This window comes from Ranitomeya imitator, chromosome 8 (assembly GCF_032444005.1).
Source record: "Ranitomeya imitator isolate aRanImi1 chromosome 8, aRanImi1.pri, whole genome shotgun sequence".
Lineage (NCBI taxonomy): Eukaryota > Metazoa > Chordata > Amphibia > Anura > Dendrobatidae > Ranitomeya > Ranitomeya imitator.
In genome coordinates, this window is record NC_091289.1 from 604395 (window position 1) to 620700 (window position 16306).

The window sequence follows — 16306 nt, forward strand, 5'->3', positions numbered from 1 at the left end:
GGACTGGATGCTTTTCTTGTAAAGTATAATGTTACAGGGTACATACACTAGATTCCTTGATAGGGCGTTGATCCAGGGAACTAGTCTGATTGCCGTATGTGGAGTCGGGAAGGAATTTTCCCCCCAATGTGGAGCGGTTTTTTGCCATCCTCTGGATCAACATGTTAGGGCATGTTAGGTTAGGCTATGGGTTGGACTAGATGGACTTATAGTCTTCCTTCAACCTTAATAACTATGTTACTATGTATATGAAGGAGGGATGCAGGCTCCGAAGGTGTGTCCTGGGGGCGCAAACCAATAAGGTCACTAAAGGAAGCGTACAGAGACCTGCCCACTCAACCATGGCTGTCCCTGGAAAATCCTTATGTCATGCCCTATTAATATACATGTACCTAAGCAAAAGCTGATGGAAACGAGCGCGGACCTTCTGCCTCACTACAATCCCTTTATAGTGAAGAGGAAATGGATGTCAGAACGGCCACAGTGTATCCAGTACCTCATCCCATCTCAGTACCGTCATGGCCGAAAGTGTTGGCACCCCTGAAATTGTTCCAGAAAATGAAGTATTTCTCCCAGATAATTAATACAATTCCATTTGTTTTGTTATACACGGGTTTATTTCCTTTGTGTGTATTGGAACAACACAAAAACAAAGAAAAAAAGCAAATTGGACAAAATTTCACACACACCCTCAACTTAATATTTGGTTGCCCCCTTTGGAATAAATAACCGCAATCAATCGCTTCCTATGACAATCTCAAGTTTCTTACTCCTCTCAGCTGGAAGCTTGGGTCATCGTGTTCAACCCCCACTCAATACAGTGTTCACAAAAGCTTCCCAGACAGGTCTGTCCAGCCTCTGTGTGAAGACTTCCATTGAAGGAGAACTCACCACCTCTCGTGGCCGCCTGTTGCTCTCATTGATCGCCCTCACTGACACATTTTTTTCTAATATCTAATCTGTATCTTCTCCCTTTCAGTTTCCTTCCATTGCTTCTCGTGTTTCCATGTGCAGATGAGAATGATGATGATCCCTCTACACTGTGACGGCCCTTCAGATATTTGCAGACAGCTATTAAGTCTCCTCTCAGTCTTCTTTCTTACAAGCTAAACATTCCCAGATCCTGTAACCGTTCCCCATAGGACATACTTTGCAGTCCACTCACCATCCTGGTCGCTCTTCTCTGCACTTGCTCCAGTTTTTCAATGTCTTTTATATAATGTGGAGCCCAGAACTGGACACAGTATCCAGATGAGACTGACCAAGGAGGAGCAGAGGACAATAATGACTCCACGTGATCTAGACCCTATGCTTCCCTTAATACATCCCAGATCAGTGCTAGGCTAGCTGCAGTGCCACGGGTTGTAACATCTTGATTATATTGCGCACTGAGGACAAAGAAACATCTAGCTCTCTGGAGATGGACTTGTAACCTTGAGATTGTTGATAGTGTTCAACAATTTTGGTTCTCAAGTCCTCGGACTGTTCTCTTCTCCTCTTTCTGTTCTCCATGCGTAGTATGGCACATACAGTCACACGATGCAAAGATTGAGTCAACTTCTCCCATTTTTATCTGGTTTCAGGTGCGATTTTCATATTTCTCACACCTGTTACTTGTCACAGATGAGTTTGAACGAGCATCACATGCTTGAAACAAACTTTACCCACAATTTTGTAAAGGTGCCAATAATTTTGTCCCGCCTATTTTGGGACTTTTGTGTGAAATCTTTTTTCTGTTTTTTTTTGTGTTGTTCAGATACACACAAAGTAAATAAACAGTTGTACAAGCAACAAATAGTAACGTTGCACCATAATAAACAAACAAGGATTACTCTAGAACATTTAAACTTCCATAGGAAACAGTAAAAAATTGAAAAAAGTGCTATATAATGTACACATGAAATATTTATCTGCAAAAATTGCTATGAAAAAAGGAAGGTACTTGGCACATATATTGGCCAATGGTTTTTTTGATTGGTGCCTGTTCACACTAGTCTAGATGTGCTGGTCCTTGTTTTCTATTGAATCATAGCCTTTTGGACATGTGCACTCCCATTAAGGTACCTTCACACATAACGATCTCGTTAAGGATATCGTTGCAACGTCACGCTTTTTGTGACGTAGCAACGATCCCGCTAACGATCTCGTTATGTGTGACAGCGACCAACGATCAGGCCCCTGCTGGGAGATCGTTGGTCGCTGGGGAATGATCAGGACTTTTTTTGGTCGCTGATCACCCGCTGTCATCGCTGGATCGGCGTGTGTGACGCCGATCCAGCGATGTGTTCACTTGTAGCCAGGGTAAATATCGGGTTACTAAGCGCAGGGCTGCGCTTAGTAACCCGATATTTACCCTGGTTACCATTGTAAAAGTTAAAAAAAAAACAAAAAAACAGTACATACTCACATTCCGATATCTGTCCCCCGCCGTCAGCTTCCCGCACTGACTGTGCCGGCCGTAAAGCAAAAGCAGAGCACATTGGTGACGTCACCGCTGTGCTCTGCTTTACAGCCGGCTTGTCAGTGCGGGAAGCTGACTGCGGGGGACGTGACAGACATCAGAATGTGAGTATGTAGTGTTTTGGTTTTTTTTTACTTTTATAATGGTAACCAGGATAAATATCGGGTTACTAAGCGCGGCTCTGCACTTAGTAACCCGATATTTACCCTGGCTACAAGTGAACACATCGCTGGATCGGCGTCACACACGCCGATCCAGCGATGACAGCGGGTGATCAGCGACTTACCAACGATCACGGCCAGGTCGCATCGCTGCTCGTGATCGTTGGTAAGTCGTTTAGTGTAACGGTACCTTTAGCCACAAGTGATTTTAAGCAGATTAGCTGGTCTGAAATTCCTGCCCCATAAGCAGTAGTCTTTTTTTCCCAGGAGAGTTGACATATCAGGACAGGGACCCAATTTATGAAGGACGCCTTGGCGTGGCAATTGGGCTCACATATATTGGCCAATTTATGTGCGAAGTACCTTCCTTTTTTCATAGCAATTTTTGCAGATAAATATTTCATTTGTACATTATATAGCACTTTTTTCAATTTTTTCCGATTTCCTATGGCAGCAATGCAGTTTCAATATTTTGAGTAATTCTTCCTTGTATATTATGGTGCAACCTTACTATTATTATTATTATTATTTATTGTTATAGCGCCATTTATTCCATGGCACTTTACATGTGAGGAAGGGTATAAATAATAATAACAAGTACAATAATCTTAAACAATACAAGTCATAAATGGTACAGGAGGAGAGAGGACCCTGCCCGCGAAGGTTCACAATCTACAGGGGATGGGTGAGGATACAGGAGGAGAGAGGACCCTGCCCGCGAGGGCTCACAGTCTACAAGAGATGGGTGAGGATACAGGAGGAGAGAGGACCCTGCCCCCGAGGGCTCACAGTCTACAAGAGATGGGTGAGGATACAGGAGGAGAGAGGACCCTGCCCCCGAGGGCTCACCGTCTACAAGAGATGGGTGAGGATACAGGAGGAGAGAGGACCCTGCCCGCGAGGGCTCACAGTCTACAAGGGATGGGTGAGAATACAGGAGGAGAGAGGACCCTGCCCCCGAGGGCTCACAATCTACAAGGGATGGGTGAGGATACAGGAGGAGAGAGGACCCTGCCCGCGAAGGCTCACAATCTACAAGAGATGGGTGAGAATACAGTAGGTGAGAGGACCCTTCCCACGAGGGATCACAGTCTACAAGGGATGGGTGAGGATACAGGAGGAGAGAGGACCCTGCCCGCGAGGGATCACAATCTACAAGGGATGAGTGAGGATACAGTAGGTGAGAGGACCCTGCCCGCGAGGGATCACAGTCTACAGGGGATGGGTGAGAATACAGGAGGAGAGAGGACCCTGCCCGCGAGGGATCACAATCTACAAGGGATGGGTGAGGATACAGGAGGAGAGAGGACCCTGCCCGCGAAGGCTCACAATCTACAAGGGATGAGTGAGGATACAGTAGGTGAGAGGACCCTGCCCACGAGGGATCACAGTCTACAAGGGATGGGTGAGGATACAGGAGGAGAGAGGACCCTGCCCGCGAGGGCTCACAATCTACAAGCTATGGGTGAGGATACAGGAGGAGAGAGGACCCTGCCCGCGAAGGCTCACAATCTACAAGAGATGGGTGAGAATACAGTAGGTGAGAGGACCCTGCCCACGAGGGATCACAGTCTACAAGGGATGGGTGAGGATACAGGAGGAGAGAGGACCCTGCCCGCCAGGACTCACAATCTACAAGGGATGGGTGAGGATACAGGAGGAGAGAGGACCCTGCCCACGAGGGCTCACAATCTACAAGGGATGGGTGAGGATACAGGAGGAGAGAGGACCCTGCCCGCCAGGACTCACAATCTACAAGGGATGGGTCAGGATACAGTAGGTGAGCATAGAGCTGGTCATGCAGCGGTTTGGTCGATCGGTGGTTATGGCAGGTTGTAGGCTTGTCGGAAGAGGTGGGTCTTCAGGTTCTTTTTGAAGGTTTCGATGGTAGGCGAGATTCTGATGTGTTGGGGTAGAGGGTTCCAGAGTAGGGGTGATACACGAGAGAAATCTTGTATGCGATTGTGGGAAGAGGAGATAAGAGGGGAGTAGAGAAGGAGATCTTGTGAGGATTGGAGGTTGCGTGCAGGTAAGTACCGGGAGACGAGGTCACAGATGTATGGAAGAGACAGGTTGTGGATGGCTTTGTACGTCATGGTTAGGGTTTTGTACTGGAGTCTCTGGGCAATGGGGAGCCAGTGAAGGGATTGACAGAAGGGAGAGGCCGAGGAATAGCGGGGGGACAGGTGGATTACTCGGGCAGCAGAGTTTAGAATACATTGGAGGGGTGCGAGAGTGTTATAGGGGAGGCCACAGAGCAGGAGGTTGCACTAGTCTAGATGGGAGATGATGAGGGCATGGACTAGGGTTTTTGCAGATTCTTGGTTGAGGAATGAACGGATTTGTGAAATATTTTTGAGTTGAAGGCAGCAGGAAGTAGAAAGGGCTTGGATATGTGGTTTGAAGGAGAGATGAGCGTCAAAGATTACCCCGAGGCAACAAGCTTGTGGGACTGGGGAGAGTGGGCAGCCATTTACTGTAATGGATAGGTTCGTTGGGGGGGTCTCGTGAGATGGGGGAAAGATGATGAATTCTGTTTTGTCCATGTTAAGTTTCAGAAATCTAGCGGAGAAGAAGGATGAAATAGTGGACAGACATTGAGGGATTCTGGTTAGTAGGGAGGTGATATCTGGTCCAGAGATGTAGATCTGTGTGTCATCAGCATAGAGATTATACTGAAAGCCCTAAGATTCTATGAGCTTATACAACCAAGGAAAACACCAGCGCTACCAATAGAAAAGATACCCTTTGCTGCTGGTATCAAAACAGCCAGATGCCAGGGCTGTCAATGTAAGTAAACAATATTAGTAAAACAGGATGATACCGCGCTAAAGGGAAATGTCTGTGCTGAGGAATCTATATACCAATAGGTGGAGTATACAAAAATTGCCCCTTTTAATAAACTCCCCACTGAGTCCCTGCTACATGTGATGGGAAAAAGTGGAAGGATAAGTGCACTGTGATAAATACTATGCTGAGCACAACGTGGTACCAGAGGTGTTGGCACTAACCAATATGAGTCTGACTCACTAAGGTCTGATGATAGACGTAGTGCCAGAGGTACCAAGGATCCGAGCGCCTGGAAAGTGAGTCCAACACATGAGATGCTGCTCCTGAGGAACAGGTACCGGGCGAGGAAGCCAGCGCCAGGTGGCAGCAGCCAAACAGGAAGGCGGTGAGTCGGCGTGGAAACCAGGAACGTCCCGGCCGGTGGGATCAGCGTCTCATGTGCTGGACTCACTTTCCAGGCGCTCGGATCCTTGGTACCTCTGGCACTACGTCTATCATCAGACCTTAGTGAGTCAGACTCGTATTGGTTAGTGCCAACACCTCTGGTACCACGTTGTGCTCAGCATAGTATTTATCACAGTGCACTTATCCTTCCACTTTTTCCCATCACATGTAGCAGGGACTCAGCGGGGAGTTTATAAAAAGGGGCAACTTTTGTATACTCCACCTATTGGTATATAGATTCCTCAGCACAGACATTTCCCTTTAGCGCGGTATCATCCTGTTTTACTAAGATTCTATGAGCTGTCCCAGGCCAAAGGTGTAAATGGAGAAGAGCAGTTGCCCAAGGACTGAACCTTGTGGGACTCCGACAGATAGGGGGCGAGGTGAGGAGGTGGTGTGTGAGTGGGAGACGCTGAATGTCTGGTCTGTTAGGTGTGACGAGATCCAGGATAGGGCCAAGTCTGATGCCAAGGGATGAGAGGGTCTGTAGTAATAGGGAATGGTCCACTGTGTCAAAGGCAGCCGACAGGTCCAAGAGGAGGAGGACAGAGTAGTGTCGCTTGCTCTTGGCGGTTAAGAGGTCATTGGTGACCTTAGTTAGGGCAGTTTCAGTGGAGTAGTGTGATTGGAAGCCAGATTGTAAGCGGTCGAAGAAGGAGCAAGAAGAGAGATGGGAGGACAGTTCAAGGTAGACGTGTTGTTCCAGTAGCTTGGAGGCATAGGGGAGAAGTGATATAGGGCGATAGCTAGATACAGAGGATGGGTCAAGAGAGGTTTTTTTGAGGATAGGTGTGATGGAGGCATGTTTAAAGCTTGAAGGGAAAACACCAGTTGTTAGTGATAGGTTGAAGAGATGGGTTAGGGTTGGGATGAAGACTGTGGTGAGGTTTGGGATGAAGTGGGATGGGATCGGGTCAAATGCCCAGGTGGTGAGATGCGATCTTGAAAGTAGAGTGGAGAGTCGATCTTCTGTATTGGTGGAGAAGTTGGTTTTGGAGGTGGAGGGCTGGGAAGTCAGGAGGAAGGGCTCTGGGGGTTGTTGACCAAAACTGTCTCTATCTGATGTTATCAATCTTCTGCTTGAGAAATGAGGCAAAGTCTTCAGCTGAGATGAGTCGGGAGGGAGGTGCTGGGGGACGGAGGAGAGAATTGAAGGTGATGAACAACTGTTTAGGCTTGTGAGACAGGGAGAATATGAGAGATGAGAAGTAGGTTTGTTTAGCTGTGGCGAGTGTGGTCTTGAAAGTAGTGAGGGACTGTTTTAATGTGATGAAGTGCTCGTTGGAGTGTGATCTTTTCCATCTGCGCTCAGCAGCCCTGGAAGCTCGCCTCAGTTCTTTGGTCAGGCTAGTGTGCCAGGGTTGTCTGTTGATTTTGCGAGCTTTGGTATGTGTAATTGGGGCAGCAGATTCCAAAGCTACAGCTATTGTGGTGTTATATAGAGCAGCAGTGTCATCCGCATTGTGTAAGGAACTTATATCTATGAGAGGGAGGAGGGATTTAGAGAATGAGTGTAGGTCAAGGTGTTAAAGATTTCTGCGAGGGTGTGTAAGTTTGTGGGGTGGGGATTGTAGACAAGGAGTGGAAAGGGAAGAGAATGTGAGAAGGTTGTGGTCAGAGAGAGGAAGAGGTGAGTTAGAGAGGTTAGATAGGGAGCAGAGGCGGGTGAAGATGAGGTCCAGTGTGTGGCCATCTTTGTGGGTGGCTGTAGAAGACCATTGAGTGAGGACGAAGGAGGAAGTGAGAGATAGAAGTTTAGTGGCAGCTGAGAGGGAAGTGTCAATGGGGATGTTGAAGTCGCCCATGATGATAATAGGGATGTTCGCGGAAAGGAAATGAAGTAGCCAGGTGGTGAAGTGGTCAAAGAAGGTGGTGGCTGGCCCTGTGGGACGGTAGATGACAGCCAGTTGGAGGTTGTAGGGGGAGTAGATGCACACACAGTGCACCTCAATGGAAGGGAGGGTAACAGAGGGAGGCAGTGGGATTGGGGTGAAGGAGCAGGTATCTGACAGGAGAAAACCTCCGCCATGTTTGCTGCTGGGGCGGGGTGTGTGAGAAAGGTGGAAGCCACCGTAAGAGAGTGCAGCAGGGGAGGCTGTGTCAGAGGGGGTGAGCCAGGTTTCGGTGATGGCGAGGAAGGAAAGTTTGGTAGTAACAAAAAGATCATGGATGTAGGAAAGCTTGTTGCAGACAGAGCGAGCGTTCCACAGAGCTCCTTTTAGTGGGACTGAGGAAGCGGGGGCTGGGTGAATGGGTATAAGGTTAGAGAGGTTACGGAAGGTTGTGATAGAGCGTGGATGGGAGGTAGAACTGACTGTGGGGAAGTGGGGAGGAGGACCAGGATTTGGAGAGATATCACCAGCAATGAGAAGGAGCAGAGAAAGTGTTAGCAGGTGGGAGCAGGAGAGGGCATGAGGGGGCTGTCTGTGCTTGGAGACAGAGGATTGTATGTTAAGGAACAGTTTTTACGAGGAGGTGAGGTGGATGTGGAGGATTGAAGAGGAGATGAACAGTTCCTTACTAGGAGTAGGGATTAGGGGAGTTTACAGAAAGTAAAGGATTATAGGGGTGAGAGTGACTACAAACAGAAACATTGTTTACAGTGACTGGCCAGTTACCTTCAGTTCCCTTCTGGTTCTAATTCTAAAATTAATCTTCACACTTCTAGGACACACTTATAGGAATCACACTGCAGACTGAAGTCTATGCAGACTTGTACTATGCAATATATGTACAACTAAGTGCATTCAGGCGTGAAGCAGAGAGGAGTGGTCTCAGTTCATCTTGGTCAGAGAATTAACGGTGGACCAGATGCATACAATCAGGCCAGAGTAAACAAGGTCATAAATAATATGGGTGGGGTAAAGCTGGGGTTAGCTGGAAGGCATACCATGTGAATGCTAGGAGCAGAGGAAAGTCTATGTGCAAAGCTGGGTGATGTACTATGTGCGCTTCATAGACAGACAGCAGCAGAGCTGGGTGAATGAACATACCTGTCGGAAGAATAGACATGCTGGTTAGAGTGCGATGGTGGCAGATAGCAGGACACAGTCTGTATACATCTATCTGGTTTTAATTCTAATATTAATCTTCACACTTCTAGGACACACTTCTAGGAATCACACTGCAGACTAAAGACTACTATTGGTTGCGTATATGCTTTTTTTGGTTGGCGCCTGTTCACACTAGTTTAGATGTATGGTCCTTTTTTTCTATTTAAACATGTGTACAAAACATGTGAAAATGAACAGTTATTTCCTGGGAGAAAAACTCATTTCATACTTCATCAGTGCCAACACTTTCGGCCATGAATGTATACTAGTACATCCTGCCCAGACTCCAACAAGAACACATAAAAACAATCCTAAAATGTCCCCAAGTTTGTTCCTCCCACCAGAAAGTGGAGCCTAGAAAAATTTGGAGAGGCTGGAGGCATCACAAGTGGGCAGGCAGTGCGGCATTTTCCTTTAAAAACATCTTCAAGCTTCTAATACTTCATAAAACATCTGACGCATAATCCCAGAAAATACGTCACAGACCCACAAAAAAATGCCACAGGCCAAAATGCTCGTCACTCGTACGTTGTTTGGACTGGGTCGATCATTGCAAAAATAAGGATCAGCAGCCATCTAAAAATGTCCAATAGCTGCAGTTTCCAAAATACTTCAGTGGTGTCTCTCGTTGCAGCTGCATTGCCAGTAGAGGATTTTATTACGGCTATGTTCCCAGTACAGGCTCTCGTTGTAACTACGTTTCCGGTATCGGATCGCGTTGTGGAAACGCTCCTGGTAGTGGATCTCATTGTGGATACACTCCTGGTAATGGCTCTCACTGCGGCCATGTTCTCAGGAGAGGCTCTTGATGCTGCTACTTTGTTTTTCTGCTTTTATTCCAGCTTTGTCCTGCAATACTGGCTATTCCTGTTAGGCCAGTCTCACACGTCCAGATAATTCCGGTACCGGAAAAATCGGTACCGGAATTATCCGTGTCCGTGTGCCGGTGCGTTTCTGTGGTACATCAGTGTGGCACACGTGTGCCGCTCGTGTGCCCACTGGGTACCACACGCACCGTGCCGGAGACAGCGCTAAAGTTTAGCGCTGTCCCCTGCATCGTGCTGAAGCCCCATTCATATCTTCTGTGCAGCAGCGTTTGCTGTAAAGAAGATATGAATAATCCATTTTTTAGTGGTTTTTCGTGTTTAAAATAAAGCTCCATGTCCCCACCCCCTGTGCCCCCCCACGCTGTTCTGAAAATACTCACCCAGCTCCCTCGTTGGCTGTCGCTGCTTCCTGTTCTGGCCGCATCTTCTCCTGTATGCGGTCACGTGGGGCTGCTCATTTACAGTAATGAATATGCAGCTCCACCCCTATGGGAGGTGGAGCCACATATTCATGACTCTAATCGGCGGCCCCACGTGACCGCATACAGGAGAAGATGCGGCCAGAACAGGAAGCAGCGACAGCCAACGAGGGAGCTGGGTGAGTATTTTCAGAACAGCGGGGGGGGGAGAAGGGGAGCCGCACACGGGGTGGGGACATGGAGCTTTATCTTAAACACGAAAAACCACTAAAAAAATGGATTATTCATATCTTCTTTACAGCAAACGCTGCTGCACAGAAGATATGAATCGCGGCTTCAGCACCATGTGGAGGGGACAGCGCTTACTAGAGCGCTGTCTCTTGCACGGCACGCGGACTGCACACGGACAACGTCCGTGTGCGGTACGTGTTTTACACGGACCCATTGACTTTAATGGGTCCGTGTAATACGTGCGCTCCCACGAACACTGACATGTCTCCGTGTTTGGCACACGGAGACACGGTCCGCAAAAAATCAATGACATCTCCACAGATGCATTGATTTTAATGTGTCTACGTGTGTCAGTGGCTCTGGTACGTGAGGAAACTGTTACCTCACATACCGGAGCCACTGACATGTGAAACCGGCTTTACTGTTTTCCTGGTAGAGGCTATTGTTGTGGCTACATTCCCAGTAGTCACTCTTGTTGTGGCTACGTACTCATTAGTGTCTCCTATTGTGGCTACATTCCTGGTAGTGGCTCTCGTTATCGCTACGTTCCCAGTAGTAGGTCTTGTTGCGGCTGCATTCCCAGTAGTGGCTCTCATTGCGGGTATGTTCCCAGTAGTGGCTCTCATTGGGGCTACATTCCCAGTAGTGGCTCTTATTGCGGCAATGTTCCCAATAGTGTCTCTCATTGTGACTACGTTCCCGGTGGTGGCTCTTTGTGGATACGGTCCCAGTAGTTGCTCTTATTGCGGCGACATTCCCAGTAGTGGCTCTTATTGCGGCTATGTTCCTAGTAGTGGCTCTCATTGTGACCATGTTCCCTGTAGTGTCTCTCTTTGTGGCTATGTTTCCGGTAGTGGCTCTCATTCTGGCTACATTCCCAGTAGTGGCTCCCATTCTGGCTACGTTCTCGGTAGTGGCTCTTATTGCGGCGACGTTCCCAGTAGTGGCTCTTATTGCGGCGACGTTCCCAGTAGTTGCTCTTATTGCGGCGACGTTCCCGGTAGTGGCTCTCATTCTGGCTATGTTCCCGGTAGTGGCTTGCATTCTGGCTACGTTCCCGGTAGTGGCTCGCATTTTGGCTATGTTCCTGGTAGTGGCTCTCATTGCAGCTACGTTCCCAGTAGTGGCTCCCATTCTGGCTACGTTCTCAGTAGTGGCTCTTATTGCGGCGACTTTCCCAGCAGTGGCTCATATTGCGGCGACGTTCCCAGAAGTTGCTCTTATTGTGGCGACGTTCCCAGTAGTGGCTCTTATTGCGGCAATGTTCCCAGAAGTAGCTCTTATTGTGGCAACTTTTCAGTAGTGGCTCATACTTTGGCTACGTTTCCGGTAGTGGTTCATTCTGGCTACGTTCCCGGTAGTGGCTCTCATTGCGGCTACGTTCCCGGTAGTGGCTCTTATTGCGGCGACGTTCCCAGTAGTGGCTGTTATTGTGGTGACTTTCCAGTAGTGGCTCTTATTGCGGCGACGTTCCCGGTAGTGGCTCTCATTGTGACTACGTTCCCGGTAGTTGCTCTTATTGCGGCTATGTTCCCAGAAGTAGCTCTCATTGTGACTACGTTCCCAGTAGTTGCTATCATTGTGACTACGTTCCCGGTAGTGGCTCTCATTGTGACTACGTTCCCGGTAGTTGCTCTTATTGCGGCGACTTTCTCAGAAGTAGCTCTCATTGTGACTACGTTCCCGGTAGACTAGTGCCTCTCATTGCGGCTACGTTCCCAGTAGTGGCTCTCATTGTGACTACGTTCCCAATAGTGGCTCTCATTGTGACTACGTTCCCGGTAGACTAGTGCCTCTCATTGTGGCTACGTTCCCAGTAGTGGCTCTCATTGTGACTACGTTCCCAGTAGTTGCTCTTATTGCGGCAACGTTCCCAGAAGTAGCTCTCATTGTGACTACGTTCCCGGTAGACTAGTGGCTCTCATTGCGGCTACGTTCCCAGTAGTTGCTCTTATTGCGGCTACATTCCCAGTAGTTGCTCTCATTGTGACTACGTTCCCAGTAGTTGCTCTTATTGCGGCTACGTTCCCAGTAGTTGCTCTTATTGCGGCTACGTTCCCAGTAGTTGCTCTCATTGTGACTACGTTCCCGGTAGTTGCTCTCATTGTGACTACGTTTCCAGTAGTTGCTCTTATAGCGGCTACGTTCCCAGTAGTTGCTCTTATTGTGACTACGTTCCCAGTAGTTGCTCTCATTGTGACTACGTTCCCGGTACTGGCTCTCATTGTGACTACGTTCCCAGTAGTTGCTCTTATTGCGGCAACGTTCCCAGAAGTAGCTCTCATTGTGACTACGTTCCCGGTAGACTAGTGGCTCTCATTGCGGCTACGTTCCCAGTAGTTGCTCTTATTGCGGCTACATTCCCAGTAGTTGCTCTCATTGTGACTACGTTCCCAGTAGTTGCTCTTATTGCGGCTACGTTCCCAGTAGTTGCTCTTATTGCGGCTACGTTCCCAGTAGTTGCTCTCATTGTGACTACGTTCCCAGTAGTTGCTCTCATTGTGACTACGTTCCCAGTAATGGATCTTATTGCGGCTACGTTCCCAGTAGTTGCTCTCATTGTGACTACGTTCCCAGTAGTTGCTCTTATTGCGGCTACGTTCCCAGTAGTTGCTCTCATTGTGACTACGTTCCCAGTAGTTGCTCTCATTGTGACTACGTTCCCAGTAATGGCTCTTATTGCGGCTACGTTCCCAGTAGTTGCTCTCATTGTGACTATGTTCCCAGTAGTTGCTCTTATTGCGGCGACGTTCCCAATAGTTGCTCTTGATGCTGCTGCTTCATTCCAGTTAGTGGCTTTTACTTCAGCTTACTCCCCCAGAACTGGCTCTTTCATCTTCATTCTCCATTGTAGATGGACCTTTAATCCCACTAATAACTCTCACTGCAGCTTTCTGCCTCAGTTTAGTCTATAAATTATAAGCAAGCAGGTCCTGCAGCTGTTTGTTAGGAAGGATAGTCCCTAACCAATCTTTTGGGGGCCTTACTTTAGGAGAGATTGAGATATTGCAGTCCACTTGTCTATACTGACTATAACCTTCTGATCTGACAGCCAAACAGCAAGATGGAGCAGCGGCCATGGAGATGCAGCCTTTGAAAAGTGCAGAGGGCGGTGATGGAGAAAACAAGGATAAGAAGAAACCAAATCCACATAAGAAGGAGAAGTCTGTTCTGCAAGGAAAGCTAACAAAACTGGCAGTGCAGATTGGAAAAGCTGGTAGGCCATCACTGTGTTGTATTAACGATGGCCAGCATGAAAGCTGCGCCTTCTGGACTTTCCAAATCTGTTTAATTCAGGTCTGGAAAACGTGGGCCCCTAATGATTGTCTCACTTTCATCAACAGATAATCAACAGATCAACAGATGATAGATCAGTGAAAAATATGTGGGGGGAATTACCCAGAGCAATCTGTGACCAAAACTGGACGATCTGGGGAGCGTACAATAATGGGGGAGAAAAATGGATAATATGGGGTCTGCCCGATATACAGTACATGTTATCAGCACATCTCCTGTATACACTGGGGAACGTACAATAATGGGGGAGAGCGATGGATAATATGGGGTCTTCCCTATATACATCTGCTGTCTCTGCGCCTCTTAGTCTTTTGGGCCTGTAGTAGTGGTGCAGAGTCTGTCATGGTTCCTCTTTGAAGATGTTTCTCCCGCATTATTGTATCACATCAGTTTTCTCCGAAGACTTCACTGATCTCGATCCTTGGCTAGAAACCTGCATTAATGCTCCTTTCATGTAGTCCGGGTTATTATGGGGTAGACAGGATGAGATACATCCAGGGTCAGGACTGTAGGGATAATCTGCCCTGGTAAGTCTTGTGCTGGTAGTCCCGTGTTTCTGTGGCCAGAAAGCCATGTTTTTGATTGAGTTTGTTTCTTGTTTTCATATCATATTCCACAATGATGAAACTTTATAAGGAATCTTTTAGTAGTATTGTCCCTCCTGAGCTGTCTATATGGACATTGTAGAGATTCCCTCGCTTTCAGGCAGCTTGGTAGTGTTCACGCAAGCAATAAACTTCTTGGTGCAAGCAGGAAAGTTTATTGCACGTTCATAAACTTTAGCATGAAGTGAACAAAATGAACAAATGTCCATCCATGTCCCGGGCTCACCTGTTTAGCTAACAGTCCTTCACTGGCAGTCTCAAGGAGAAACTGTCCAATATAATCAGGGTCCTTCATCCTCCACACAGACCTATGTTCAGGAGGTGCTCCAGCTCCACATCCAGACCCTTGTGACCAGGTCCACATCCAGCTTCTAAAGAGCAGCTCCACATCGAGCCCGTCGTGAGCAGCTCCACCTCGAGCCCCTTGTGAGCAGCTCCACATCCAATCCCTTGTGAGCAGCTCCACCTCGAGCCCGTCGTGAGCAGCTCCACCTCGAGCCCCTTGTGAGCAGCTCCACCTCGAGCCACTTGTGAGCAGCTCCACCTCGAGCCCCTTGTGAGCAGCTCCACATCCAATCCCTGGTGAGCAGCTCCACATCGAGCCCATCGTGAGCAGCTCTACATCGAGCCCGTCGTGAGCAGCTCTACATCGAGCCCGTCGTGAGCATCTCTACATCGAGCCCGTCGTGAGCAGCTCTACATCGAGCCCGTCGTGAGCAGCTCTATATAGAGAACGTCGTGAGCAGCTCCATATCCAATCCCTTGTGAGCAGCTCCACCTCGAGCCCGTCGTGAGCAGCTCCACCTCGAGCCCCTTGTGAGCAGCTCCACCTCGAGCCAGTTGAGAGCAGCTCCACCTCGAGCCCGTCGTGAGCAGCTCCACCTCGAGCCCCTTGTGAGCAGCTCCACCTCGAGCCCCTTGTGAGCAGCTCCACCTCGAGCCCGTCGTGAGCAGCTCTACATCGAGCCCGTCGTGAGCAGCTCTATATAGAGAACGTCGTGAGCAGCTCCATATCCAATCCCTTGTGAGCAGCTCCACCTCGAGCCCGTCGTGAGCAGCTCCACCTCGAGCCCCTTGTGAGCAGCTCCACCTCGAGCCAGTTGAGAGCAGCTCCACCTCGAGCCCGTCGTGAGCAGCTCCACCTCGAGCCCCTTGTGAGCAGCTCCACCTCGAGCCCCTTGTGAGCAGCTCCACCTCGAGCCCATCGTGAGCAGCTCCACCTCGAGCCCGTCGTGAGCAGCTCCATATCGAGCCCGTCGTGAGCGGCTCCACCTCGAGCCCCTTGTGAGCAGCTCCACATCGAGCCCCTTGTGAGCAGCTCCACCTCGAGCCCCTTGTGAGCAGCTCCACCTCGAGCCCCTTGTGAGCAGCTCCACCTCGAGCCCCTCGTGAGCAGCTCCACCTCGAGCCCCTTGTGAGCAGCTCCACCTCGAACCCCTTGTGAGCAGCTCCACCTCGAGCCCCTTGTGAGCAGCTCCACCTCGAGCCCCTTGTGAGCAGCTCCACCTCGAGCCCCTTGTGAGCAGCTCCACCTCGAGCCCCTTGTGAGCAGCTCCACCTCGAGCCCGTCGTGAGCAGCTCCACCTCGAGCTCCTTGTGAGCAGCTCCACCTCGAGCCCGTCGTGAGCAGCTCCACCTCGAGCCCCTTGTGAGCAGCTCCACCTCGAGCCCGTCGTGAGCAGCTCCATATCGAGCCCGTCGTGAGCAGCTCCACCTCGAGCCCCTTGTGAGCAGCTCCACCTCGAGCCCGTCGTGAGCAGCTCCACATTGAGCCCCTTGTGAGCAGCTCCACCTCGAGCCCCTTGTGAGCAGCTCCACCTCGAGCCCCTTGTGAGCAGCTCCACCTTGAGCCCCTTGTGAGCAGCTCCACCTCGAGCCCCTTGTGAGCAGCTCCACATCGAGCCCCTTGTGAGCAGCTCCACCTCGAGTCCGTCGTGAGCAGCTCCACATCGAGCCCCTTGTGAGCAGCTCCACATCCGGTCCCAGCAGCACCTGATAGATTGGAGGATGGGATTGAC

At 49.4% G+C, this 16306-nt stretch overlaps 1 protein-coding gene across 6 annotated transcripts in view; it reads left to right on the forward strand.

Moving 5' to 3' along the window:
* Nucleotides 1-16306, forward strand: part of ATP2B2 (ATPase plasma membrane Ca2+ transporting 2) — a 278639-nt gene that overhangs the window by 125658 nt on the left and 136675 nt on the right. For all 6 annotated transcript variants that reach the window (XM_069735950.1, XM_069735951.1, XM_069735953.1 and 3 more), the window contains one exon: nt 13439-13603. In XM_069735950.1, coding sequence (XP_069592051.1) covers nt 13439-13603 — 165 coding nt within the window. The remainder of the gene's footprint in view (nt 1-13438; nt 13604-16306) is intronic.